Source organism: Aspergillus pseudonomiae (assembly GCF_009193645.1).
Source record: "Aspergillus pseudonomiae strain CBS 119388 unplaced genomic scaffold BDV37scaffold_139, whole genome shotgun sequence".
Classification (NCBI taxonomy): domain Eukaryota; kingdom Fungi; phylum Ascomycota; class Eurotiomycetes; order Eurotiales; family Aspergillaceae; genus Aspergillus; species Aspergillus pseudonomiae.
The window spans coordinates 1-26,381 of record NW_022476131.1 but is presented as its reverse complement, the minus strand read 5'-3'; the positions used below and the strand labels follow the sequence as shown (position 1 = coordinate 26,381).

The 26,381-nt window shown below is 50.1% G+C and overlaps 9 protein-coding genes across 9 annotated transcripts; 5 read left to right on the top strand and 4 right to left on the bottom strand.

Annotated features, from left to right (window-relative positions):
- Positions 1–94: 94 nt before the first annotated feature.
- BDV37DRAFT_45472 (uncharacterized protein) lies at positions 95–1,977 on the bottom strand. Its single transcript, XM_032090687.1, has 3 exons — positions 1,895–1,977; positions 1,503–1,725; positions 95–1,407 (listed from the first exon to the last, which is right to left on the bottom strand). The coding sequence occupies exons 2-3, from the start codon at positions 1,621–1,623 to the stop codon at positions 257–259; spliced, it is 1,272 nt and encodes a 423-aa protein (XP_031935158.1). The 5' UTR covers positions 1,624–1,725; positions 1,895–1,977; the 3' UTR covers positions 95–256.
- A 182-nt stretch (positions 1,978–2,159) lies between these two features.
- BDV37DRAFT_45458 (sulfurtransferase) lies at positions 2,160–3,636 on the bottom strand. Its single transcript, XM_032090686.1, has 2 exons — positions 2,496–3,636; positions 2,160–2,422 (listed from the first exon to the last, which is right to left on the bottom strand). Exons 1-2 carry the CDS (start codon positions 3,473–3,475, stop codon positions 2,368–2,370), a joined length of 1,035 nt encoding a protein of 344 aa, XP_031935157.1. The 5' UTR covers positions 3,476–3,636; the 3' UTR covers positions 2,160–2,367.
- Positions 3,637–3,838: 202 nt separating this feature from the next.
- Positions 3,839–4,560, top strand: BDV37DRAFT_45439 (anaphase promoting complex subunit 11). Its single transcript, XM_032090682.1, has 4 exons — positions 3,839–4,085; positions 4,158–4,189; positions 4,249–4,312; positions 4,371–4,560. Exons 1-4 carry the CDS (start codon positions 3,944–3,946, stop codon positions 4,400–4,402), a joined length of 270 nt encoding a protein of 89 aa, XP_031935156.1. The 5' UTR covers positions 3,839–3,943; the 3' UTR covers positions 4,403–4,560.
- BDV37DRAFT_45449 (uncharacterized protein) lies at positions 4,200–5,944 on the top strand. The gene has a single exon (XM_032090685.1). It carries the CDS (start codon positions 4,718–4,720, stop codon positions 5,807–5,809), a length of 1,092 nt encoding a protein of 363 aa, XP_031935155.1. The 5' UTR covers positions 4,200–4,717; the 3' UTR covers positions 5,810–5,944.
- On the bottom strand, positions 5,945–7,338 carry BDV37DRAFT_45448 (asparaginase). Its single transcript, XM_032090684.1, has one exon. It carries the CDS (start codon positions 7,146–7,148, stop codon positions 6,081–6,083), a length of 1,068 nt encoding a protein of 355 aa, XP_031935154.1. The 5' UTR covers positions 7,149–7,338; the 3' UTR covers positions 5,945–6,080.
- Positions 7,339–8,419: 1,081 nt separating this feature from the next.
- Positions 8,420–12,500, bottom strand: BDV37DRAFT_45446 (putative kinesin family protein (BimC)). Its single transcript, XM_032090683.1, has 2 exons — positions 11,314–12,500; positions 8,420–11,266 (listed from the first exon to the last, which is right to left on the bottom strand). The coding sequence occupies exons 1-2, from the start codon at positions 12,408–12,410 to the stop codon at positions 8,830–8,832; spliced, it is 3,534 nt and encodes a 1,177-aa protein (XP_031935153.1). The 5' UTR covers positions 12,411–12,500; the 3' UTR covers positions 8,420–8,829.
- On the top strand, positions 12,495–17,760 carry BDV37DRAFT_289056 (tRNA synthetases class I-domain-containing protein; the record flags this gene model as incomplete). Its single annotated transcript, XM_032088381.1, has 3 exons — positions 12,495–12,525; positions 12,966–14,410; positions 14,716–17,760. The coding sequence occupies 3 exons, from the start codon at positions 12,495–12,497 to the stop codon at positions 17,758–17,760; spliced, it is 4,521 nt and encodes a 1,506-aa protein (XP_031935152.1).
- Positions 17,761–19,025: 1,265 nt separating this feature from the next.
- Positions 19,026–24,289, top strand: BDV37DRAFT_291514 (ABC-2 type transporter-domain-containing protein; the record flags this gene model as incomplete). Its single annotated transcript, XM_032088962.1, has 6 exons — positions 19,026–20,199; positions 20,231–20,316; positions 20,376–21,741; positions 21,794–22,760; positions 22,813–23,467; positions 23,522–24,289. The coding sequence occupies exons 1-6, from the start codon at positions 19,563–19,565 to the stop codon at positions 24,287–24,289; spliced, it is 4,479 nt and encodes a 1,492-aa protein (XP_031935151.1). The 5' UTR covers positions 19,026–19,562.
- A 1,098-nt stretch (positions 24,290–25,387) lies between these two features.
- On the top strand, positions 25,388–26,358 carry BDV37DRAFT_289054 (uncharacterized protein; the record flags this gene model as incomplete). Its single annotated transcript, XM_032088380.1, has 2 exons — positions 25,388–25,490; positions 25,550–26,358. The coding sequence occupies 2 exons, from the start codon at positions 25,388–25,390 to the stop codon at positions 26,356–26,358; spliced, it is 912 nt and encodes a 303-aa protein (XP_031935150.1).
- Positions 26,359–26,381: the final 23 nt, after the last annotated feature.

Below are 26,381 nucleotides of genomic sequence, written 5' to 3'. Positions count from 1 at the left end.
ATCGGTCTCGCACGAGAATGGTTGTATGGATCGAATCAGTGCCGTATCCGACTCGCACTCATCCTTCATATCCGTGCAATCCATATAGGACCCATTCGCCTCATCCATCAAGTCACAGTCTGAACTGACATCGACCAGTAGGCAGTCCGGGAACGGAAGATGATTCCTGCTTCGAATAACAACCACAGTGGTCTCTGTTGGAAATTGCAAACAAATGCCCCGTCGGCATCACAGTCAACGGGGCTCTGCCGTCCGCTCAAGGAACCCAGAGTTTCCCACGGCCTCGGCTGTTGCCACGAGTTGGTCCGCGAGGCGCCCCTCGACGACCGCTGCTGTAGTTCCGAGACGCTCCTGCCATGCCACGCGCAGCCCCAGATTGTGTACTGAGATCAATCGTGGGCTGCTGCTTCGTTGTGGTGGGCAAGGACCGACTGAAAGAGTTGGGGTCGATGGGCTGAGTAGGGATCTCCATCGTACTCTCCACAGGCGGCGCCACGGTCTTAGCGGCGGCGGGTTTCCGATTGCCTCCACCACGCGAACCTCCTCGCGAGGTTGGTTTCCCGCGACCCCGAGGAACAAAGACTAGTTCATCTTCGTCGCTCTCGTCGTCGTAGGAAAGCAGTGACTTCGGTTCGGCCGTGTGGGTTTGGGTTTTCTCCACATATTTGCAGCGATTCTTGTATTCCCGTTCTTCATACTGAATGGAGGTCCGCAGCTGGTGGATGTTCTTAACGCCAATGCCAAACTTCTGGGCCCAAATCTGTGTGGAGCGGTCGTTCGTAATAAGGATACAACTTTTAGCCGCATTGGACGCATCCGGGCCGCTGTGCAGGCGCCACAGCAACGCACTGAGGAGCGGTCGGAGCACCAAGGGAACCGTGGGGATGGTGGAGCCAGAAGCAGATCGCTTATGTCCGTTCGTCTGCTTTACTTTAAGGTTGTTCGTTCCGTTTCCATTCTCAACCACATGAGAGTTGGCACATTCGGGACTTGTACGGGAACTTCTTGAAGAAGGTGGCGATGCAGGGGCACTGCGAGTCCCTGCCGAGTTAACCGACGCGGCGTCCGAGTCCTTCTTGAAGTTCAGCTTATTGAGAAGCATTTGCGACAGATCATCCGAGGCTCCGTTTCTCTTGTTGTCTTTTCCTTTAGATCCCTTCTTCTCCAACGGCGTCTCCCGGGCATCGTTTCCATTTGTCGCCTCCGGCTCTTCTTCGAATTCCGGCAGAAAGAACTTTTCCGCATCACTCCAGTTCTCGTACTGCTCCATCGGGCCCTGAAGAGCAACGCGATCGGCCGGAGTACTGTCCTTTCCGGAAGTAACGCGGTCAAGAAAGCGAACAGCCTCGCGGGCGTTGATAGCGACTTGAGACCCGGCTCGTTTCAATGCATGAAGGCGTTCAAGGGCTGAGTGAAGGGATAGTGAGAAAATGTAAGATGTACAGAATGCATGAAAAGAAAAAGGATAGACGTAGACAGAAATTATAAAGGGAGATACGTACTGTAGAGAGGAACGACCAGGGTGATCGCCCCGTTGGTTGTCCATTTTTTGATTTCGCTGATGTTGGTCGTCAGCGCCGTCTCATCCACGGCACAGTGGAAGACCTTGCGTCCGGTCGACATCGCTTCAGCGGTCGACAAGAAGCAGATCGCGTAGGTAAATCGTAGGGATGGTTAAGGCGGCGCAGCTGCCCTACACCGAATGGCTGAATTTAACGAGTGCGACTGAGCCGCCGCGGCGTTAGCGGATGGGTCCTCAGAAGGAGGTTTGGTCTGATGGCGGAGGGATATGAGAATGTGGGGGCAATGGCATTAAGATTAGGTCAATCAAGAGGTACCGAGGACAACCTCAGGCCACTAAGACGCCAGAACAAACAGACCACAAGGTACTTACCGTGGGATCCTGGTTCACAAAGAAGGAACATATGCAGCATTTTGGGGTCTGACCGAGTCATTCGCGGAAATAATAGGGCCCAGGTAAAGGCTGATTGAAGGGTCATTGAACAGCAGCGGATCAACTGTGATGCCGTGGGAGTGACTCGCCCAACTGACTAAGCGGAACAGTCATCATCTACAAGATTCATCACGTTTCTATATCGATTCGACAGGGAAATTCCATGGCGACAATTAATAGAAAAGCCCATGAGATGAGAGATTCTGTTCATTTCAATAACTATACTGCGGTAGCGAAGCTCGATAGGATGTCTACTCGGGTTACACTCTATAGGATAATTGACATGCTGTCACCGTAACACAAAAGTCCTCCATAGAAGCAAGAACGAACGCTATGTCATACAAGGATCAAGGGCCATCTTGATGTGATTTCGCGGTCAAGGCAATGGTAGAAGATGCCTAATGCCCACCAGCCTAGTTCACTTTTTTGATCAGTCCGTCGGCGGGCTTGACGCGCTGTGCCCATTCACTAAACAAAATACATAGTAAGCGACTGTACTTGACGAGGATAGGGTACTTAGCGAATGGTAAGTAGTACTTACGTCCAGCTTCCATCGTACACTCTCCGAAGGTTGGGATCTCCGTACTCTGCTTCGCCCAAGGCGGTTTCAATAATCGTAGCCGTCACACCAGTGCCGCAAGAGCTGATGATCGATTTGGAGTCGTCAATTTCTTTCTCTTCAAAGATTTTGCGCAGATCAGACTTCGATCGAAAAGTCTTCGTCTCCGGATCCAGTAATTCTTGGAAAGGCAAGCTCTTGGAGCCAGGAATATGGCCTGAGGACAATCCCGGGCGTGGTTCGGGATCCGTTCCCGCCCAGCGGCCGTAAGATCGCGCATCTAAGATCTCGACTTCTTTGGCACCTTCTTTCCTATGCTCTTTGGCAATCTCCTTCAACTCCAAGTACGGAATCACCAGTTTCGAATCGTAATTAGGTACCGGATAGCTGGTCCGTTCCACTTGCTGGGGCTCCCCAGTCTCCGTCGGGTACCCTTCGCGCACCCACAATCGGTAGTTGTCCAGGAGATGAACCCGAGGGTGTCCAAATACTCGTAGGGTCCAGCCGACACGGGGGGCGCTGAAGATTCCAAGCTCTTCGGTGTCGTAAACCACCACTTCGTCGTCGCGCCGGATGCCAAGCTCGCTCATCGCATCGGCAAATGTCTCCGCGGTAGGAAGCATGTGCGGGTACGGAGATTCTGCATCTTTGACTGCATCCAAGTCAAAGAATCGAGCCTGAGGGATGCGATGTTTCCGGAAAATGTCGATCCCTTTGCGACCTTCCGGATCATTGGGCATAAACCATGCAGCACACAGGGGCACGACACGCGGTGAAGTCGAGATTTTGGTGGGAGGGTTCTTCTTGAGAGCCTCACTGAGCTCCTTGGGAGAGACCAGGTATGAGGAGAAGGAAACCTGGCGGCATTGGGATTGGAGTCGCGCTTGCGAAGGGGCCGACATGGTTGGACGAAGCAGGCGAGTGGGGGAGGGAATCGAATGGCGAAGAGCTGCAAAAGCCATGTTCGCAGCGCGGATTTACTGGGGGGAAATATAGAGGGAATTGAAAGAGGATAATCAATCTTTACATACCGAATCGGCAATAACGACAGATGGTGTGATCTGATCGCGGGCGATAAGAATTTAAATAGGGATGTGTTAATTTATGCAAGTGCACAGTGAGGGGAAAGTCCGGAGTCTTCACTTTCTTATTTTATTTTATTTTATTATTATTTTAGGTATTTATCAGGTATGCTAAGTCACTACTAAGTTAATAGTCACGAATCATTTGGACCTAAAATGCGGAGTCGCCTGTAAACAAATCATTTTCTCCGCCATGTGAAAACCAAAGTGTAAAAAGGTAACAAACCAGAAAAGATCCGTTATCATGCTTTAGCTCCACTTACTACTTTCACCGACCACTTTTCTCTCCCTTCTTTCTCGGAACAAGTTGGTCCACGCCCTCAAAACCAAACCACATCGCGATCGACCATGAAAGTCACTATTAAAGAGTGGAACGGGGTTGCCACTTGGCGTTGGGATATGCCCGCGGATGATGTTTGTGGTATTTGTCGCGTCCAGTTCGATGGGACTTGCCCGACTTGCAAATTTCCCGGTGATGATTGTTCACTACGTAAGTCTCTTAGTTTTATCTGCTAATATATATAAAATGTGGGCTTTCTGATTAACCTCGATGTAATTACAGTGCTGGGCAAGTGTGGACATTCCTTTCATATGGTGCGATAGTGGACCTTGATATTATCATGGATACAGAAACTGATGATTCATCTCTCCAGCATTGTCTCATGACTTGGATCCAACAAGAATCTTCGAAGGGTCTTTGTCCGATGTGTCGTCAAAGTATGCCATCCCCAAATATGGATTCTTGGAGGAAAACTGCTACTAACTATAACCACAGAGTTCGAATGGAAACAAGAAGATGATGAATAAGCCCAAATACCATGCGTCCCGGCAGCCGCGATGGGAGAGGCGTTCAAGCTCGACAGATACGATACCCTTCTTTTAGCATTAAGTCGCAATTGTTTCTTTTTTTTTTTTTTTCTGTACAATACAGACCGTTATCAACATCGCTAGCTTCGGTACAGTCACATGACCCCTTGTTTATCGATAAGGGGGCAGGTGATCAAGCTTCACCTGAGCTTAAAGTGGAAGCCGAGAGCTTACAAGTTCCCATTGCAATCCGCCCAACAAGGCCTTAATGTCCCTACCCGTCGCCTTCTAATCATGTAGCGCGGTCTATCAGAAATGTCTCTTCCAAAACATACCACATCATCCTCCTTATCGTCTTCGCCCTCCAAACAATCCATCCGGCGGACCACGGAGTCAAACGTCCCTTCACGCCCGGAAAGCACCATTGATCGACCCACCACGGCTCAACAGACTCACGCCTTCTCCCAAGAACAACAAGCTTATGAGCCAATAACAAACGTAACATCGCCACACTCGGAAAATGACGGCCCGCATGAGATATCTGCTTCACATCCGCCCCTTCAACCGTTCTTCACCCTGATTGAAGACGCCAGTACCTCCGAATACTACCACCCAACTGTTCACTATATCTTCTCCGATGATGACACAGATATCGTGACCGAGGCAGCCTTGCGCTCCTTGGAACCTGAACAAAATACGCATCCTCGCGGCGACAAGGGAAACTCCAGGACTACACGTGACCAACACCCGCAGGGTGAAGGAGGAGTGGATGATGAGCTGTCGAATGAGAGAAAGGAATCATTACTTCCGCCTCCGATACCTGGTGTTCGGGATAACTACATCATTCTCGATATGGACGTGCTTGGTCCAGATGATATGCAACACATGAATAGCGCCCCCGGGCACGACGTAAGTGTCGGCTCTCCTGGGACCCAATCCTCCGTCCCTCAACAACAGCAGGATTCCCAGAACAACAACCAACATGGTCAAAAATTTGCGGTGACTTCAGCCTACAGCTTGACACCAACATGGCAAGTTCTAAACACCCAGCTAGTGCCCGCCCCGACCTTTGAGAACAACCCTTCCGGCGAGCACTCACCGAACGGTGCCCTGATGTTGAAAATTCAAGGGACAGTCGGCTTACCTATGACTCTACCTGGTAAGGATAAAGAGAAAGACAATAGCACCCAGCGATTGGAGGATATGATGGAGCAATTTTCAAAACGTTTGGGCGAGCTCCGACAAGTCATTAAAGCTGGAGAACAAGCGCACTTGCTGGGAAATGCAGATGAGGAACACATACCAACCGGGCTGCCAAACACGGAGGATACTGCTGTGACAAGCCCCGAGGGTCAGAATGAAGCCTTAACGCAGAACGGGGATGATATGGTCGGCAAAAGCCCATAACCTGAGTCGATATACTCATTGGCGCAAACTGAACCTTAGCCCTTGGCGAGCCGTGCTTCTCATCTAAAGTGTACAACCTAGCCTGCTACACTCCAGGATTTGATCAGTGGGCGAATTGAAAGCAAATTACTTCCAGGTCATCAAGATGGTATTTGTAACAAGCTATGTCGTCCAGCCTCCTAGCGTCATTATAATCCCTGCCCTTGTGTCTATAGTAGCACAACGAACAAAGTAGCACCAAAGTAGCTTAATACCCAAAGCCATAATTCAACTATGAAACGCAAACATGAAAATGGTGAGCGGTCGACCCCGTAACAACGCCCGCAGTATTAACAATCTCCGGATGGTGAAACGAAGCCAGCTCCCGTCGCATATCCGGAGTACCTATATCCAGCTGGTCCAGGATCTCGACCACAGCCGAATAAAGGATTTCTCTGTTTCCATCCTCGATCTTAACTGCAAGTCCCACTGCACCGTCTGCTCCAAGTCTTCTGGTATACTCCGAGGCTTGTATGCCGATCCCATAACACCCATCGGCCCCAACCTTTCCAATGAGTGTTCCCCGAAACACCCGCATAAGCACCGTACAAAACCTCCCCTCTCCACCAACAAGCTCAGGGTACCGCGTCATGGCGTTGAAGATTCGCGCCATATCTCTTTCTTTCCCAGAAGCGCTCCCAGCATCCTCAACGGCACCCGCCGCCTCCGCAAATACCGCATAGAACTTCGCCATATTCTGTAACGGAAACGCTGGCGCCGGCAAGTTACACCCATCAATACCCCATAACACACCGTCAGGTGCAGTCTCAAGCCCCGCCAACTCTTCCACTACCTCTCTGACCCTCCGCTGCAGCGGGTTACAGGGCAGATGATAATCTCGAATCTCCGCCCCCAACGCCCTCGCGCCGCCGAGCATACCCGCATGCTTCCCGGAACAGTTATTCGTGATAGCCGTTGGCGTATAATCCCTTCTAATCCACTCCCGATTCACCGTCTCGGATAATGCGGCATGGCCGCCGCAGCGGAGATCCTTTTCCTCTGCGGAAACCTTCAGGAGCATGTCCCGAGCCCGGGAAAGATGTCTGTCCTCGCTATTGTGCGAAGCGCACATGAGAGCAAGGTCGGCCTCATCGAAGTTGAACTTTTCCAGTGCCCCCGTGGAGACGACGGCGAGGGCTTGGGCTGGTTTGGCGGCAGAGCGGAGTAGCGTTATTCGGGACGGATCGCCGACGCTGTAGAGGAGTTTCCCATCGGCAGAGACTATTGCGGCGTGGACTTGATGGCGGTTTTCGGTTATACCGCTTCGGTCGGTTGTTATGTAGTCTTTTAACTTGCCCATTGTGGTCTGTTTTTGGCTGTATTGAGTGCGGGACAACTCAGAGAGAGAAACGATAAGATGATTGGGAAGACGAAAGATTGTGCGTTATTTGTCTGCGAGAGAGATAAACAAGGCGCCTTAGATCTAGAAGACTAGAACATGATCTACCAACGGGACTAGTATTACCAAATATGGTAAGACCTGAGACCCCACCATTAGCTTGTTTTCATTACATGAGATTCGCTATGGGTCCCTCTGGCCCAACTCACGGTGTGTTGGCAGTGATGTGTAAGCTTGCGCTGGGCTAACTAGTTAGTTACTTGGTTCGACTAAGCACTAGCTAGTCTCTCAACAAAGAGAAAGCTTGCTGTTGTCGGCTAACAAACACTATCTAGTTATGTGGCAGTACTGTACCGGTTCTTAAAGAGGCATAAGCACTAGATGAGACTACAAGGCTGCTATTGTGAACAATGTCTCTGGAGCGTCAGCCCATTCCTTCAATTCAATTCCGATTTTGAAGCAGTTTCCCACTCTCTCAATCCGCCAACTATGGGTATATAGACGAACGACAATCTAGAGGCAGACTATGCTGGGAAGAACATGGCCGACGATAGCCGGGCGCAGATCCCCACTCTCTAAACTCTCCTTGGATCGCAGGTACGTCCATTTCTTTGATGCCCTCCGTCATTCAGGATATATCAAACCGACCTCGCTCGAGACCAAACTGGGCAATCGTGTGGTCAACTGGTATCAACGGTAAGGTTCATAGCCACGTCCAAGGCCGGGATCGATGCCTGGTCCAAATTGGGTGAACTTGACTGGGCGTGGGAGACTCTATCGCCGTACTATCAGAATCGATACACTCTACGGTTCCCCGACGAAGCCACTAGGGAGCATATCGGTGTGAGCTGGATGGACCAGAATGTCCACGGGAACCCAGGCCCGATTCATGTCGCCTTTCCTGCTGTACTCCAAGATCGATCGTCTAATGTTTGGGTCAGTACCTTAAAGAGATTGGATATGGTCTTACTGGTGATCAATTCACTGGCATCTCTCTCGGCGGGTTCTCAAACCTGGCGGCAGTCGACTATAAGACAAGACACAGGCGATTCTCTCCTGCGCCAAGGGCAGGAAGCGGTGCAAAATGCCATGCAGCTCGATGCAATTTCGACGGTTATAGCAAAACCTGAAAAGCTAGGATATACAATGTGCCGCAAAATACGGCTTCCAATCTAGATAGTTCGAAGAAACGGGAAACTGAACAGAGGTCCTGTAGTTCCGAAACAAGTTCCTTCTCAATAAGCACCACATATAAGCGTTACAATGCGTTATCCTTACAAGAATGTACAAGCTCAATCAAAAGCATTGGAATATTGATTAACATGAATATCAGGAACTGTCTTTCCGATATTAACCCAAAACAAGCCAGATAGGTATCATGTGAGTCCCGCCGAGAAAACGCCAAATTGCAAAAGAAGACCTTAAGACTGCCCCAGAGAACAACCCAAAACTTGTGTGCAAACAAGGGCAATGGCCAGTTAAAATAAAAGATTCCCGTACGCCGAGTAAGCTCGTGCAGAGCACCCTTCCCTACACACCTAGCTATCAAGGTGTTTTACCATAACGCCCATGTATCCCAAACGACGAAAGGGTATAAAAGTTGAGAACAGCAACTATAGAAGAAATCATTTGGCTGAATATCTCAAGGAGCAGGTCGAGTTCTAGTTCGTCGAGCACTTGAAAGCCCAGGTGGAGGGACGTTCTCCCGGCCTTCCATCATTCCAGCCATCTTCTTGGTCAACATGTTTTTCGGCAGTTTGCTGTCAGTAGTTGTCAGATTGGAGCAGCGCCTCTTGGTTGGAGGCTCATCTGAGTCTTCACTTTCTAGGACAATGTCGACATCCGAAGATTTGCCGGCTACGGAAATATTCGATTGCCGCACCGAGGCCCTGTCGCCAGGGCTAGACGCGAGCTGTTTTGCGGCGACGTTTGCATCGACTTCCCTAAGACCTGTGTTGGAAGTGATCCTGGCTGTAGGTGTCTGGTTCCCTACCTCGTCTTCGGTATCGTTGTAAACAAAGCCCTTAGTAGGGGAGGTTCCTGGAAGGTGGTCTTCGCCATTGAACGGGAGTAGCGTGAGATCCCTTGATGTCCGAATTCCGGATATCAGAGCATCGTGCGCCTCAGTCCGAGGAAGATCAGTGGGATACTCGTAATGCCGTTTCTGTGGGGTGGCGCCAGTGACTATATACTCTTGTAGGGGACGACTGTGAACATTGTTGCGCAGCTCTGTGAGAGGCTTGCGGACCTCTTCTGACAAAGGAGAGGTCGCCTCGTGCAGAATCTGCTGCTGCTGAGCGGAGTCGTCTTGCAGTTGGCTCATCCGAGTACCAACACCTTCCATTTGTTCATGAACGAAGGAATAGGATTCACGGACGCTAGACCCCATGTTGTCCAAGCTGGAGATATGGGCATCGCGATATTGGCCATTCTGGAACCGTGCTTTAGCGACGAAGTCGTCCAAAGCTTCCATTTGTTTGTCCATGTTATTCATCTGAGCATCGACAATACGAACTGTTTCCTCGTGCACGGACTCGGTTGTCTTTTGGATAGAGGCGTTGCGTTGGTCAAATATTTCCCAATCGTTCTGCATCTTAGTCCGAAGTTCATCCCTTGAAGCCGCAACATCCTTGGCAAATTGCTCCGACTTGAAAACCCATTCATCTGTCTGACGATCATGTTGGGTTGTTGCTTGCTCCAGTGCATCGCCCGAAGACGAGATATCTGCTCGTACACCTTCCAATCTTCCTTTTAAGCGACTAACTTGTCTCTGCCGGGATTCCTCCATCAGAGCCTTGAACTGTGAAAGCAAAAGATCTCGCTCCGATTCAGCGGTGGCGTGCTCTTCTTCAACAGCATGTGCCAGGTTAGAAGAAGCTCGACGGTTCGCTTCGACGGTCTGGATGTTAGCTTCTTGGACTTCCAGTCGCAACCTATTAATTTCCGTTTTCTGTTCATTGAGATGTCGCACCATCTCCTCGAACAAGGACTTGAAGTCCTTACCAAGAGTGCTGTAGGAGGAATGAAGCTGCTCATGAAGCTCTGTAAATTCGCCAATAACTTCCTTGGATATCCGGGCAGCGGCAGCAGACAGACCGTTCAACCCCTCTCCAACTTTGCGCTTGACCTCTTCACGCAAGTCTTTGATCTCCTCAAGGACCTCATTCATCTGATCGTGAGCGCCACACGTTTGTGTCTTCGCGTCGCGCTCAGCCTTATCAAATATAGCACTAAAGCTTGACAGCGCTGACTGATTCGATTGGACGTGACTCAGTTCGCTAGAGACATGATCGTTGATCTTTGCAGCCATAGATTCCAGGAGCTGCGAATGTTGCAGTTGGAAAGCCTCCATTTTTCTATCGACTTCCTCGGTGACAGCTGACACTTCTTTGGCTGACGTTTGCCATGCTTTCATGTTAGATGAGTCTAAATCCGCCTTTCGGTCAAGTTTTGCATGCAACCCATCCACATCTCCAACGGTTCTATCTAATGTCGACAAAAGCCCCGTACCAATGTCGTAAAGCTGATTTTCGGTGTCTTGATGCGCCTTCCTTAACATTTCCTCTTCTTCTAGCAGTGACCTGGTATTCTTGAGAACAATCTCCGTTTTTTCAAGGACATCATTTGTATCACACAGAGCCAACCGTGTGTCCTCGTTATCCTTCTTCAGGTTATTGAAATTGCTCGTAAGCGTGAACAGCTCCTGGACCTTGTTTCGCAGGTTGGACTCCATTGATTCAATCTTTGCTCGTTGCTCTTCATTAACGATTCTCCGGGATTCATTCTCCATGGTCATTTGCTCGTACGCGTCAACTGTCATATATACGCCGTTTCGGTGTCTTGTGGCAATAAGTTCTCCTTTAAGTTTCTCGATTTCAAAAGCGAACTCTTGAAGAAGTTTATGTTTCGAAGTGAAGTTAATCTGAGGCTTGTTGCGAATGTTCTTGGCTCGAAAGGCATAGTCTAGCGTTGAGATGGTTTCTTCCATGTTGCTCCGAGACGGCGAAACCGTCGCGATAATACATGTTTTCGTGCGCCCACCGAGGGAGTCTTGCAAAAGACGTGTAAGTTTTGATTCTCTGCTACAAGTTAGTAGATGTTGAACATATGTACTCTATATTCATACCTGTATGGGATATGGGGGCTCTTATCGACCAAAGCGTTGATTACTCGGCCCAAAGTCAACAGACTTTTATTGATCAGGCCCGCTTCTGTGGCACGCTTGTTCTCAGCTCCACTGCGCTGGATATTTTCGCTACCAGCCAGGTCAACCAAATTCAGCTTTCCAGAGCTAACATAATCTTCGCCTGCATCGGTTGTCCGCTTCGTATGTACTGTGATAGTGAAGATTGTATGACTGCGAGAGCTAAGGTCGTTGCACTTGGTCGCAGCAACTTGCCGCTTATGGCTACCATGTTGAAGCAGCTTGATGCCGGAAGTGGCGGAGTCAATATACGTTTCTTCAATGCCTTGGACAAGCGTGCTTTGTCCTTTCTTTGACTCGTTCTCGAAAATCTTCAGCTTCTGAGTCTCTTCTGCTGATAGAAGATCTCGAAGTTCTTCGTTGTATAGCTCAATGAAAGAGCATTTCACGGTGCTTTCCGTCTCCTCGAGCTTGTGGAACAGCGAATACAGAACACGTGGAATAATGCCGGCATTGTCGGAAAGGATACCCAGAGTATCGGTCATATCGCCTGACATTGTGTATGTTTTGCCGGTTCCTGTTTGTCCGTACGCAAATATAGTGCAGTTGTATCCAGCGAGCATCTCATTGACAATCGGCAGGACAACATCCTCGTATACTGCGAGCTGGTCGGCGGCGGCGGAAAAGACCTTGTCGAACGTATATGTCTTATTTGAAACGGCATTTGGCCCCATGGATAGTTCCACAGTGTTCCCTCTAACACCTTCAGTTTTGACGACGACACCGCTATTCTCTTTAATCTCCCGATCATTGCGCCCGCGGCAGCGCACCACAACGTGAATGCTGGTGTCTTCGTTTATCCCACGTTCGAGGTCTCTTTCCTTCCTCTTCGCTGTTACGCTAGCAGGTTCAGTGGGTGATTTAATTGCGCGCGATCCACCCGAGGCAGGCGTTTTGGACGAAATTACTGGAGAGCCGGCCCTCTGGGTTGCTGAAGATCCCAATCGCCTGGTTGGTTGGCGTGTGTTTGTTGTCCTCCTTGTAGGGAGACCAGAGGCAGGCCTTTGGGGGCCAGCCATGATGAACAAGTCTCACTGGCAAACTCGCTGCCACAATAACTTAAAAAGGATGAATATACAATTGAATGTATGTGACTGAATATGATGTCGCGCCACTTTGATATGTCCAGGAGAAGTCAGTGACTTCCCGGGAAGGCCCAGAAAGGAAAATGTAAACAAACTAACAACATTCATGCACGTGCCCGTAAGTGGTCTGTGCTCAGGAGTCAGGCCGCCATTTCACATGATCTATGCGTTCATCGTCATCCTCCATATTGATATCTATTCTCTACCACTTAAGCATTTGTTAAGCCATACTTAGTGTATATTCACTTCTAGTGTTGCTATACTTCTTTGGTTGCAGAAATCTATATCCCAAGATACCCACGATCAGCGACGATCAGCCAGTAGTCTATATCCGCCACCTCATGATGAGAACGGATTCCAAGCCACTATGAGTTCCTCGGCCAAATCGTCGACGCAAGCCCAGATCCTTCCGGGGAAAGGGTTGGGATCTATAAGCATGTAGCCATACTCTCTAGCGGCTCTTGAAAGTGACTAACCTTTGTCTACCAGCACTTGGCGCTTCGCTCCATAATGTACTCAGTCGTGTCAAGGCCCATCCCCAGTCCTACCCCGCAATAGACATCGCCTACTCCTCTACAGACCCCATTCGAGAGCCAGTAACCCTGCAACTACCCTCGAACGGTCTCCGACTGCGCTTCGACGGTCCCGACCAAAGATTACGTCTGATCGAAGTACTCGACTTCACCAAGATCCCCCTAGTGTATAAAAACCAGGAAGTTTTGAAAGGAGGTAAACCGCAGGAACGGGCTGTCTCGCACCAGGGCCCTAGTTTCGGACATATTTACCATCGCCTATTTGGCCTTTCCTATCCGGGCGAATACAGACCTCCGACTAATCAGTCACCATATGGCACATATGTGTTGTCGTACCCCGGGGTGGCCTTCTCGTTTCCCCTCCAACACTCGGCTTGGTCAGACCAGTGTGATTTTGTAGCGTTGCTTTCTTCCTCGGCAGCCTTGCCGGCCACTTCTATGGCGATCTTTCAGGGTGACTCCTGGCCCGAAGCTCAGGGGAGGTTGTTCACTCAAGAGCAAAAGTATCCTCGAAATCCAGCCCTGGCGGGCAAGAACAGAGAATCTGTGCCGGATGAGATTGAAGAGTTCAATATCCTAGGTGCAGGTAAAATTGAGATCGTTCGGAGATCGTCCCCTACCAGCTACATCACGCTGTCGGAAACCACCCCACAGGATCTTGTGGCAGAGTTTGGCCCGCCCGATGCCATTTATCGTAAACATGATAGGAGGATAACAATCCACCGCGCTGCTGGCGGGGGTGGTGAAGATCATATTCACATGAGTCCGCCTCCAGGTAGAGGAATTGACGTGACTGATACCGATCAGTCGTCGAATAACAGTGGTACCGAAGATTCAGACGAAGAACTGTATCAACCCCATAATTTGGACCCGTCATCGCTACCAACAGAATGTTTCCTGAATTATTTCCATCATGGGTTCGATGCGTTCGTATCTTACCCTACTACCCCTGGGCCTGCGTTTCCAGGATCCGAGCTTCAGGACCCATCGCCTCCGTCTCCTTCCACTCAGCTGGTAGTGACTAAGATTATTCTGCATGGAAATGTGCCAGGATCATATCCGTTCAATCGCCATCGGCGCAGTCGTTGGAAGATAAAGCTGGACTCATCTGGGAATGCAGTCACTTCAGAAACCCGCTACGATGAGATCTCTGAGCGGCTTAGGGAGGTCTGGAAGGGCTCTTACGCGAACCCTGCTGAAGAGCGAGCCTTACAGAGGCCCATGGTACTGAATCGAGGATGGGGTGATAGTCCCGAGAGTAGCGTAGAATTCCTTGGTGGGTGGGAAGAGAGTACAGGTAAAGGTCAGAGGCCTGGACAGGAGAGTCACGATGGAGGTTTAGGGAACACCGAGCTCTTTGGCTTTCCTGGTCTGCTGTTTGAGGTTATGAAGAATAGTGCAGTTAGTTGCTTGACCGTATATTAGTTGCCACATCGGTCAGCATACGGAGTTTGGGAAACTGTATTTATATTAGCTAGTTCGGGGATATTGAGTCAATGCATTTCAAAATCATCAAAGACGCTTCATGAGAATGATTTCTCCGATCCAGTGTCTTTGTTATTCGTTTTTCTTGCTATATCCAGGGATATTATTGGACAAGTGTTGTAAAATTGGTAACATAAATTACATACTTTACCCCGGGCCGGGGTGAGTTCCGTCTCTAAATCTCCACCGTTTCCTCTCGCACACATAGCTGACCAACTCAGAGGCTGACATGCTTCAGCGGTAGTATGCCGGAATTGTCGCGGTCGCTTACTCGATCGTGGTCGTCGACGCTCAAACTCCCTAAGTCGACGTTCCCTGCACGCGTGACCCCGGCCGATCAAGCAAAATACCTACGACGATGCACTGACGAGCTCTACGCCTGGCAACGCCGTGAAAGACCGGCCGATAAGCCTTTTGTCTTACACGATGGCCCGCCATATGCTAACGGCGAGCTTCATGTCGGGCATGCGCTGAACAAAATCTTGAAGGATCTCATATGCCGAGTACAGTTAGGACTGGGAAAACGAGTGCGATATGTCCCAGGGTGGGATTGCCATGGGTTACCGATTGAGCTGAAGGCACTTGAGGCCCAGAAGGGTCTGAAAGATGCGGGAGGGTCTGTCAGTGCGGCGGTCATACGAAAGGAAGCACGGGCACTGGCAAGACGGACAGTCAAGGAACAGATGAAGGGATTTCGCAGCTTCGCGGTCATGGGCGATTGGGAAAAACATTGGAAGACTATGGATAAGGAATTTGAGAAGAGACAACTAGGCGTATTTCGCGAAATGGTCGATAAGGGCTTGATCTACCGAAGGTTTAAGCCCGTCTATTGGTCACCCTCCACCGGCACAGCGCTCGCAGAAGCGGAATTGGAATACAAAGACGATCATGTTTCTACTGCTGCTTTGGTCAAATTTCCCCTACTTTCAATTCCCTCGCACTTGGCGCAGAACCCGTTGCTACAGGTTAAGGATCTTACTGCTGTTATTTGGACTACCACTCCCTGGACGCTCCCCGCCAATGCCGTAATTGCTGTTCATCCAGATCTGGAATACACGATTGTTCAGTCAGATACCCATGGTCACCTTCTTGTCGCGCAATCCCGGTTACAGTATCTTGAAAATATCCTCAAGGAAGACCTGTCTGTGATCATTCCGTCGGTCCTTGGCTCAGAGCTGGCAGATCGGACAACGTATCGGCCTCTGTTCAAGGGGGCTGATGCAGAGCCACAGCCCATAATTTCTGCTGAATTCGTCACCGCCGACTCTGGAACAGGGCTTGTTCATTGTGCACCAGGCCACGGAATGGAAGACTACGAAGCTTGCCTCTCCCGCGGAATTACTGCATTTGCCCCGGTTGATGATCATGGCCGATTCACCGACAAGGCTATGCCCAGTGAACCTACAAGATTGAGCGGTAAGAGCGTTTTGGATGAAGGTAACGCTGCTGTTCTCGAGTATATTGAAACGCAAGGACATCTTCTTTTGAAGCATCGGTATGAACATAAGTATCCCTATGACTGGCGGTCTAAGCGTCCCATCATTATCAGGGCTACTGAACAATGGTTTGCCGATGTGGCCGACATTCGTGAGAGTGCAGTCAAGGCTTTGGAGGATATCCGTTTTGTTCCAGCTTCCGGAAGACAGCGGCTAGAGAACTTCGTGAAAAATCGAAGCGAATGGTGCATCTCACGTCAGCGTGCTTGGGGTGTGCCTATCCCTGCTCTCTATCATCGGGTCACGGGCGAAGCTGTGCTTACGAAGGATTCTGTTTCGCATATTATGTCTGTCATAGATGAGCGTGGAGTTGACGCTTGGTGGACGGATGATGCAAATGATCCTGCCTGGATTCCAACATCCCTCCAAGAGACATCTGGGCCCGGATACAGACGTGGAACAGATACTATGGACGTATGGTTCGACAGCGGTACTAGCTGGGCTGAGATTGATGAACCGTATCGTGATGGGTACCCAGCCGATGTCTACTCAGAAGGCACTGACCAACATCGCGGCTGGTTTCAGTCAGGCCTTCTCACATTTACAGCTCACCAACTCGCTGCAGGACAGACGGCTACGCGCGCACCGTTCCGAAACCTTATCACCCATGGATTCACACTGGATGAGGAAGGGCGCAAAATGAGCAAGTCAATTGGTAATGTTTTGCTTCCTCAGACTATCATGGATGGAACCCTTTTGCCTCCTCTTAAGCCAAGGAAGGGGAAGAAAAAGCAATCGGAGAATCAAGGACCCGTCTATGATGCCCTCGGTCCTGATGCGCTTCGTATGTGGGTCGCGAGCAGTGATTATACCCGCGACGTAGTGATTGGGAAGCAGGTTCTTCAAACCGTCAATACAAGCTTGCACAAGTACAGAGTGACCTTCAAGCTCCTGCTTGGCGCTCTTTCTGACTTCCGCTTAGACAATCAGGTTCCATATGATCAATTACAGCAAGCCGATCGGATCGCGCTCAAGCATTTGTCCGAGATGATCCTTTCTTGTCAGAAGGCTTGTGAAAACTTCGAATTCTATAAGGCTGTGAATGCTCTGAACCGCTGGGCTAATCTCGAATTTTCTGCGTTCTACATGGAAGCCATTAAGGATCGACTGTATACCTATGGAGAGAACAGCGCCAGTAGACGCGCTGCACAGACGACCCTGTTCCATATTTATCGCCATCTTCAAGAAGCACTGGCTCCCATTACTCCCATGCTCGTGGAAGAGACCTGGGAGCACACCCCTGAGGCCATCAAGTCCCAGTGCGAGCATCCCTTGAAGCGTGTTGTTTCTGTGCCTACCTTGGAGTGGCAAAACAACTCCCTTGAAACAGACTACCAGGACCTCGTTGCTGTTCACTCAGTTATTAAGAATGCTCAAGAAACGGCCCGGGGCAGGAAGGAAATGGGTTCATCTCTCCAGTCCGTTGTCCACATTGTTCTTCCTCAGGGCGTCAGCAACTCCGTGTTCCAGCGATCTTTAACAGAGCTTCCCGATATCTTTGTTGTCTCAACCGTCACACTCGGAACCTCCGGCGAGCCTCTTCCGGCTACCATCGCAGAAGCAGAATGGCAATACAGCGAGGAGTATGAACTTCCCAGTGGAGAAAAGGGCACCGTATATGTCTATACCCCACAAGCTGGCAAATGCCCGCGGTGCTGGCGCTATGTTGTCCCAGAATCGCAGGCTGAGGAGTCTGTTTGTGATCGCTGTGAGGACGTTGTCAGTGAGCTTGACGCGTCTACAGCGGCGAAGGCGGCCGATTCGTCGTAGGCCTGAGTGGCCAGGTCATGTTTCTAATTTTGTATAATAATAGTGTAGTATATCCCAAAAGGAGAGAATCTCATCTATATTATAATTCCTCGGGTAGCTGATGTCGCATCCTTGTGTAACCATGGGTCGTATAATGATATATATATATATTTATCGAGATACTGCAAAGCACGTGCAGCGAAGCACATGATCGACATAGCTGTCACTTTCCCCAGTCTATATTTAACAAACAAATCCCAAACCCACATTTGACATCTCCGTGGGTTTGCTTACCGGGGATAAAGCTTGCAGTGTCTTCTTGGACATTTTGACGTCTGTACGGAGTACTCCGAAGCAAATTGATCGATCGGATACTGGAGATCTTCCGCTGAGTAAGCCCCGCAATGACTGACTGACTAACACTCACTAACGAAGGAACAACCAATAATCTGTCACGATCTCGCCGGGTCTGGAACTTGAACCCTTCCGAAGTCAGTGTGTGCCCCAATGGCGACCGTTAGGGTGCTGCAAGACGCACACAGCCTCGCGGTGATATATGTGTACTTGCAGGGGTTTACGGAGGCCTACAGATTCTTCTCCGGATGGATCTAATCAAGTATGCAGAAGTAAACTTTGACGTTGCTAGGAGGTTCCATATCACCACTGTACTGCACATGATTGTTGTCCACGCCAAGTCTCCATCCTTACGGTCTGGAACTTGGAACTTGGAACAACCGAGGCATTGGCGGAAAAGGGTTACTCTCCGAATTTGACAGGCGCCCAGCCCAGGGTACTCCGTACCACTGTAAAAATTGCACGACGGGCATCAATGATGAATGGACGCTCAAATAAAAAAGGCTTACTGATCGACAAACACGACCCCGTGGCGGCGTCTGTGGTAGATGGCCGTTCATCGTTCCCTACGTGGATGGCGCTAGTGGTTCACTATTTATACAGATTTGCGTCTAATTTGAGAGGAGCACGTCACCGCTCGGAAAGATAGGAGTAAAAAAGAAGAAAAGGGGATATGAGAAGGCTGACGCAACCTAATCTTGAGGCCGTTACGGAGCAGACGAAGGCTCCGATCCATCCCTTCATGCTATGAACGTGGCCGTGAACTCTCGGGACTGCACCGGAGGTGCAGTCTAGCCGTTCTCCGAGTGGGTCCCTTGGAGATCCACGGTCATGATTTCATCGGCCAAGACACACCAGCAAGATTTCTTTTCAGCCCGGACACTCGGGATGTGCCACTTCCGAGTCCAAATCCGGAGCTCTCGACTTATCTACCGATAGATTTTGCATAGTCTATGATTCATTAAGATGGATCGGGTCCCTTAGTGCGAATCTTGGTTCAATTTGTGACTTATCCCCGCTTACTAACGAGTTTCCGTTAATACTATTGGAGAGGATCATTATAGCGCCATGGTTGTGTCGGATTGGGAGAGTACCATGGAGCTGCCACAGGGGAAGAAGCCACGTTCAGGCACCGAGCATTCGGATCTCGATCTCCCTTCTTGGATTTCCTACTCGGGTATGGAGGTTTTCGCTCCCGAGCATTACCCTATTGTGGGGCGCCTCAAAATCTATGAAACCGTATATAATGAATATAAAGAGTAGGGCAACGTCGTTGCCATTCTAGGGTCTGTTTGTTTTTATCCCTCGAGTCAACGGAGACAGTACAGGATTAACTATATTAACATCAACATTACAACCAATCGGAATAATAGCGATTCAGTGCAACTGAAGAGCGCGGACAACATTTTAAGGTTTACCTCGAGCGAGACCTTAAAGTCTTCTGCGTGCCCGGCAAGGATTCCCACGCCATGGCTTCGCATAAGAAGAGCGAGGACCCCTTGGTCGACAATGACCGACAGGAACGGGAGTGTTACAGCAGTGATTCGACAATGGCATCAGATCAAGCCTCGGAATCTCGGTCCCCCATGGGGTTAATCGACGAGGAGGGAATCGAAACCCTTAATCGCATCGCCACCCAAAGCTCACGTCGTCGGTCGAGTGTCTATCCCCCAAATCTCCCCACGAGAACCTCGACGTTGGCTACGATTTCCGAAAATGACCCAGCCGTTGATCCTCAAGGGCCCTCGTTCGATCTGAACAAGTGGCTGAAGATGGTTCTTCGGGAGTCCGAAAGACAAGGCAGAGAAAGTCACCGGACAGGCATCGTCTTCAAGGATCTCACGGTATCTGGAACCGGAGCAGCACTGCAGCTCCAGGACACAGTATCATCCATGCTATCTGCACCCCTTCGCATCGGCGAGATGATGAGAAATCGACGGTCGCCGCCAAAGCGAATTCTGAATGAGTTCAATGGCTTGTTGGAGAGCGGGGAATTACTTCTCGTCTTGGGTCGTCCAGGATCCGGATGTAGTACCTTCCTCAAGTCTCTATGTGGCGAGCTCCACGGCCTGTCTTTGAGCAAAGAGAGCGTTATCCATTATGATGGTATAGTTTCCCCTATGCTTGCGGATCTTAGCGTATGCCGCTGACCAGGATGTGACAGGAATCCCTCAGCAACGAATGGTCAAGGAGTTCAAGGGTGAAGTTGTGTATAACCAAGAGGTAAGAACCTCTTGTGGGTTGGAGGTTTAAGTAGAGGCTGACCCGAATAATCATTGCAGGTGGACAAACACTTTCCTCATTTAACCGTCGGCCAGACGCTCGAATTTGCCGCCCTGGCGAGAACACCAGCTCAACGAATCCGTGACATGTCCCGCGAAGAGTTCGCTAAGCATATCACCCAGGTAGTCATGGCCATTTTTGGTTTGAGCCACACCTACAATACTAAGGTCGGAAATGACTTCGTCCGCGGAGTATCGGGTGGTGAACGGAAGCGTGTCAGTATCGCGGAGATGGCTTTAGCTCACTCCCCCCTAGCTGCATGGGATAACTCCACCCGAGGCTTGGATTCCGCAACGGCATTGAAGTTTGTGGAGGCACTACGCTTATTTGCCGACCTCACTGGGTCTGCACACGCAGTGGCGATCTACCAGGCTAGTCAGAGCATCTACGACACCTTTGACAAAGTAGTTGTCCTTTATGAGGGACGTCAGATCTACTATGGCCCTGCGAAGTCTGCTAAGTCTTACTTCGAACGACAAGGATGGGAATGCCCTCAGCGACAGACCACTGGAGACTTTTTGACTTCGGTGACCAACCCCAGTGAACGTAAAGCACGTCCGGGCATGGAAAACCAAGTTCCACGCACTGCCGATGACTTTGAAGCGTATTGGCGCAAATCCCCAGAATACCAGAAGCTCATGTCCCAGATTTCCAACTATGAGCAGCAACATCCGCTGGAGGAGGATGGTGCCGCCCTTGCAACATTTCAGCAGAAGAAGCGCGAGATACAGGCGAAACATACTCGTCCGCAGTCGCCCTATTTGCTTAGTGTGCCCATGCAGATCAAGCTCAATACTAAGCGAGCATACCAACGTGTGTGGAACGATATCTCTTCTACTGTGTCAACTGTTATTAGTCAAATTATCATGGCTCTGATTATCGGATCTGTGTTCTACGGTACCCCGGATGCAACTGCAGGCTTCACTGCCAAAGGTGCCACCTTGTTCTTCGCGGTCTTACTCAACGCTCTTATTGCAATGTCGGAAATCAACAGTCTTTACTCGCAGCGTCCAATTGTGGAAAAACATAACTCATATGCCTTCTATCATCCAGCCACCGAGGCTATTGCTGGCGTGGTTAGCGATATACCGGTCAAGTTCGTCATAGCAGTCGTGTTCAACCTTATCCTCTATTTCATGGCGGGGCTTCACAGAGCGGCAGGGCAATTCTTCCTCTACCTGCTGGTCACATTCATCGTGATGTTCGTGATGAGTGCAGTCTTCCGTACGATGGCGGCTATCACCCAAACAGTCTCACAAGCAATGGGGTTGGCAGGTATATTGATCTTGGCTCTGATTGTCTACACGGGATTTGTGCTTCCTGTTCCTTCGATGCATCCTTGGTTCGAATGGATTCATTATCTCAGTAAGTAAATGGCATTCCAAACATTCTATATACGTCACTAACCTCGAATCAGACCCTATCTTTTATGCATTCGAGATCCTAATTGCCAACGAATTTCACGGACATGACTTTATATGCTCGCAATTTATCCCGGCCTACCCTAGCTTGAGTGGTAACTCCTTTGTATGTTCGTCTCCTGGCTCCAAAGCTGGGCAGCGCGTTATGAGCGGTGATGATTATATACAGGTGAACTACCAGTATAGCTACTCGCACGTATGGCGCAACTTCGGCATCTTGATTGCCTTCCTTGTCGGGTTCATGGTGATTTACTTTATTGCCACTGAGTTGAATTCGTCTACCAGCAGCACTGCCGAAGTTTTGGTCTTCCGTCGTGGACATGAGCCAGCATATTTGCGCACCGATTCAAAGAAGCCCGATGCTGAGAACGCAGTGGAGCTCAGTGCGATGAAACCAACTACGGAGTCGGGTGAAGGGGATCTGTCTATCATACCACCACAGAAGGATATCTTCACTTGGAGAGACGTTTGCTATGATATCGAGATCAAGGGTGAACCCCGACGGCTATTGGACCATGTTTCTGGATGGGTCAAGCCAGGCACGCTGACTGCTCTCATGGGTGTCAGTGGTGCAGGTAAAACCACTTTGCTGGATGTATTGGCGCACCGAACTTCCATGGGTGTTATTACAGGTGACATGTTCGTGAATGGCCGGGGCCTCGACCAAAGCTTCCAGAGAAGCACCGGCTATGTTCAGCAGCAGGATCTGCATCTTGAAACTGCTACTGTCCGCGAGTCGCTCCGATTCAGCGCTCTCCTTCGTCAACCCCCTAATGTCTCCATCCAGGAAAAGTATGACTATGTGGAGGACGTGATCCGCATGTTGAAGATGGAAGATTTCGCCGAAGCAGTCGTCGGTGTTCCCGGCCAAGGATTGAACGTTGAGCAACGCAAATTGTTGACCATCGGTGTTGAACTGGCTGCGAAGCCTAAGCTCTTGCTCTTCTTGGACGAACCCACTAGGTAAATATTCCACCTTCTGCAGGTATTATCTCTTTTACTAACCTGATTCCAGCGGTCTTGATTCCCAGAGTTCTTGGGCTATCTGCGCATTCCTCCGGAGGCTTGCCGACAGCGGGCAAGCGGTCCTCTGTACCATTCATCAGCCTAGTGCAATTCTTTTCCAGCAGTTCGATCAGCTCCTGTTCCTTGCACGTGGTGGAAAGACGGTCTACTTTGGTCCCATTGGAGAGAACTCTAATACCCTCCTTAACTACTTCGAATCAAATGGGGCACGGAAATGTGCCGATGACGAAAACCCGGCTGAGTGGATGCTGGAGATTGTGAACGCTGGCAAGAACTCCCAGGGTGAGAACTGGTTTGACGTCTGGAAGCGAAGCAGCGAGTGTCAAGGCGTACAGACTGAGATCGATCGGATCCACACGGAGCAGCAGGCGAAGACGCAAGCCAATACCGGAGACAGCGAAGCCGGAAGTACGTCCGAATTTGCCATGCCATTCTGGTTCCAGTTATACCAGGTTACCTATCGTGTGTTCCAGCAGTACTGGCGTATGCCGGAATACATCGCGTCGAAATGGATGCTGGGAATCCTCTCCGGTCTCTTCATTGGTTTCTCATTCTTCCAGGCGAAGTCTTCCCTCCAGGGGATGCAGACCATCATCTACTCGTTGTTTATGCTGTGCTCCATTTTCTCTTCTCTGGTTCAACAGGTATGTCAAGTGTCAAGTGCTTCCTCTTGTATATGCCAAAACTAACCCTTATAGGTCATGCCATTGTTCGTGACCCAGCGATCCCTGTATGAAGTCCGCGAAAGACCCAGCAAAACATACTCATGGAAAGCCTTCTTGATCGCCAACATCATCGTCGAGATCCCATACCAAATCATGATGGGCATCTTAACATACGCCTGTTACTACTACGCAGTTGTCGGAGTCCAAGACTCCGAAAGACAGGGTCTCGTCCTCCTGTTATGTATTCAATTCTTCATCTATGCCAGCACTTTCGCCCACATGGCCATTGCCGCCATGCCCGACACCGAAACAGCTAGTGCTGTGGTGGTTCTTCTATTCGCCATGTCCCTCACATTCTGTGGTGTCATGCAAACCCCAACCGCACTGCCCGGATTCTGGATCTTCATGTACCGCGTTTCCCCCTTCACCTACTGGGTCTCAGCCATGGCCTCCACCCAGCTCCACGATCGCGTGGTCCAGTGCTCCCCAGCAGAGATGTCCATCTTTGACCCTCCATCGGGCCAGACCTGCGGCGAATACATGTCTTCATTCATGAGCATGGCCGGCGGACAGTTGTCGAACCCCAACGCCACCTCGGACTGCAACTACTGCTCGGTCTCTGTGGCAGACGATTTCCTGTCAAGTGTCAACATCTATTGGAGTGAGCGCTGGCGCAACTTCGGCCTCATGTGGGTGTATATCGTGTTTAACATCTTCCTGGCGACTATGCTCTACTACACGTTCCGTGTTAAGAAGTGGAACCTCAGTGGCTTGAAGGAGCGCTTCTCTAAGAAGAAGTGAGCCAAAACATTACACTATACAGCACATATTTTCTTTTCTTCTCAGTATATACCTCGCGGGCTCTTTCTTTGGCCTTGCTTATCGATTTCTGGTTGATACCCTGTCTCAAAGAGCATACTCTCAACCGTACTTTGCTTGAGATATTTCTTATTGTCGTGTGATACACTATCATAGAATTTTGCTTGCGCTGTCTGATTTAATTATTCGACCGTGTCTTTGCTGGATTGTTTCAATCCAATCTCTTCAGCCTTTGCTTTACAATTTTTTTTAATAATATTTAGCCTTGGCCCTGGAGGACAGCAGAAAAAAAAATACAAAATACAAAATACAAAATTAAATACAATAACCTCTAGGGCTATCTGGCATATCATAGAAATACAACTTCGATTCGTCTATCAACCCAGTTCTATAATATTGAGTGTACCAATACCTGAATGTTTAAGTTGTTCATCCTGTCAGCCGTAAACTAGTGATGACTATAACACACTCAGTGAAGCACAAACACAGCTTCCTTTACTACAGTATGACCGCAGCTATCTCAAAGCACAAAGGCTCTAGCACCTTCTACCCTGATCCAGGACAATCATCTCTTTGGATAAACGAACAATGAAGCCAAGTTCTTTGGTTGAGGTCCTTTGTAGTGGACGACCTTATTTAAGCAGCTATTTAGCAGAAGTCTGACTCTTGACAATGAGCCTGATACTAGTTATCTGCTAGAGAGACACCTGAACCTACTACGTAGCCTTCGCTCTGAGAAGCTGGAGAGAGTATCCCGATATACAGAGCTCGGGTGACGAGATTGACAAGATGTGGTTGAATCCCTGGGCGATAGGGATGCAATTTGAAGAGGAGCAGCCAGACGGAGACAGAAGAACATCATGGCGCTCTTCTCTGTGTTTGAACTGCACACCATGTCCCTCCCTCTCGTCGAACAGAATGTCAGTCCTCCGCAGTAAGTCTTCTCCAACCTGGGCTCTTGAACCAGCTAGACATCCTCCTCTCCTCTACACTACCACATACAAACCTCTTCTCTCTTTTTCCCCAGTCAGTCGTCTCACTTTCCATACCTCTACACACAAACCCACCCACAAAAGAAGAATGGACATCCACCCCTCCCACTGGCAAGCAACGCTCCTAGGCCACGCCTTCTGGCGCGACGCAGAAGCCTACAACAAACCCATCCACGACTCCATTGAAGCCGGTACACCCCAGCCCTCCCTCCCACTCCCAGAAAAAAGCGCTATACTAAATCTCTCGCAGAAGGGAGGAGACTCCTCCACAGACGCCAGGAGCAACCAAACACCCAACTCCAAACACTGACACTGACACAACCACCAACAACCCCCATGCCCGACAGCGAAGCATACCGCCACCGCCGCTTCAGCATGAGCGACGCCCTCCACCTCCACCCCTTCCACAGCACGCACCTCAGTCGACGGCGCGCACGCTCACACATGCGCTCCGACGCCTCAGACCACACTACTACATCCTCGCAGGAACCAAGACCACGCTCCAGCTCACGGTCCCGGTCTCTCCTCCGCCTCCCACTTACAATCCTCCGCGGACTGAGCAACACCCGAAAACGACCCGACCACCTCCCCACCGACCTTGCCACGCCCGCAAACCCCATCCTCGAGTTCCGCGGCGGCGACACCTGGGACCTCCTCGCGAGGGATAGGAAGAGTCTAGGGCTGGACTTATTCTGGCCCATTGAGTTCCCCAACCCAGCCCTAGACTCTGGCTATCCTATAAAAGCAATCTCAACCGCGTCACAACCCCAAGAACCCAAGGGCAAAGACAAGGACGAACAAGGACCAGAAACCTTCCCCCTAACATCCCTAACCCCGCTCCTGCACTTCCGCCACCTCCGCGCCCTCAAACTAACCGGCATGATGCGTTCCTACCAGAAATATATCTGGCAGGCAGCTTGGCTGAACCCGTACCTGGAAGAACTGGAGCTCGGCATGGCCCTCGCCCCAAGTCTGCGCCGGCGCTATGTGACGAGGTGGCCGTGTATCCGGGGTGGGTGGACACTTCCTAAGGAGAGATTCGGTGGGCCGGTTTATTAGTATGTTTTTTTTTTTTTTTTTTT

Coding starts and splice junctions, on each gene's coding strand:
- BDV37DRAFT_45472 (XM_032090687.1), bottom strand. CDS start 1,623: ATGTCGACCGGACGCAAGGTCTTCCACTGTGCCGTGGATGAGACGGCG. Junction 1,408..1,502: donor CCTGGTCGTTCCTCTCTACA/GTACGTATCTCC, acceptor CCCTTCACTCAG/CCCTTGAACGCCTTCATGCA.
- BDV37DRAFT_45458 (XM_032090686.1), bottom strand. CDS start 3,475: ATGGCTTTTGCAGCTCTTCGCCATTCGATTCCCTCCCCCACTCGCCTG. Junction 2,423..2,495: donor GTGTACGATGGAAGCTGGAC/GTAAGTACTACT, acceptor TATTTTGTTTAG/TGAATGGGCACAGCGCGTCA.
- BDV37DRAFT_45439 (XM_032090682.1), top strand. CDS start 3,944: ATGAAAGTCACTATTAAAGAGTGGAACGGGGTTGCCACTTGGCGTTGG. Junction 4,086..4,157: donor CGGTGATGATTGTTCACTAC/GTAAGTCTCTTA, acceptor ATGTAATTACAG/TGCTGGGCAAGTGTGGACAT. Junction 4,190..4,248: donor GTGGACATTCCTTTCATATG/GTGCGATAGTGG, acceptor TCATCTCTCCAG/CATTGTCTCATGACTTGGAT.
- BDV37DRAFT_45449 (XM_032090685.1), top strand. CDS start 4,718: ATGTCTCTTCCAAAACATACCACATCATCCTCCTTATCGTCTTCGCCC.
- BDV37DRAFT_45448 (XM_032090684.1), bottom strand. CDS start 7,148: ATGGGCAAGTTAAAAGACTACATAACAACCGACCGAAGCGGTATAACC.
- BDV37DRAFT_45446 (XM_032090683.1), bottom strand. CDS start 12,410: ATGGCTGGCCCCCAAAGGCCTGCCTCTGGTCTCCCTACAAGGAGGACA. Junction 11,267..11,313: donor AGCCCCCATATCCCATACAG/GTATGAATATAG, acceptor AACTTGTAGCAG/AGAATCAAAACTTACACGTC.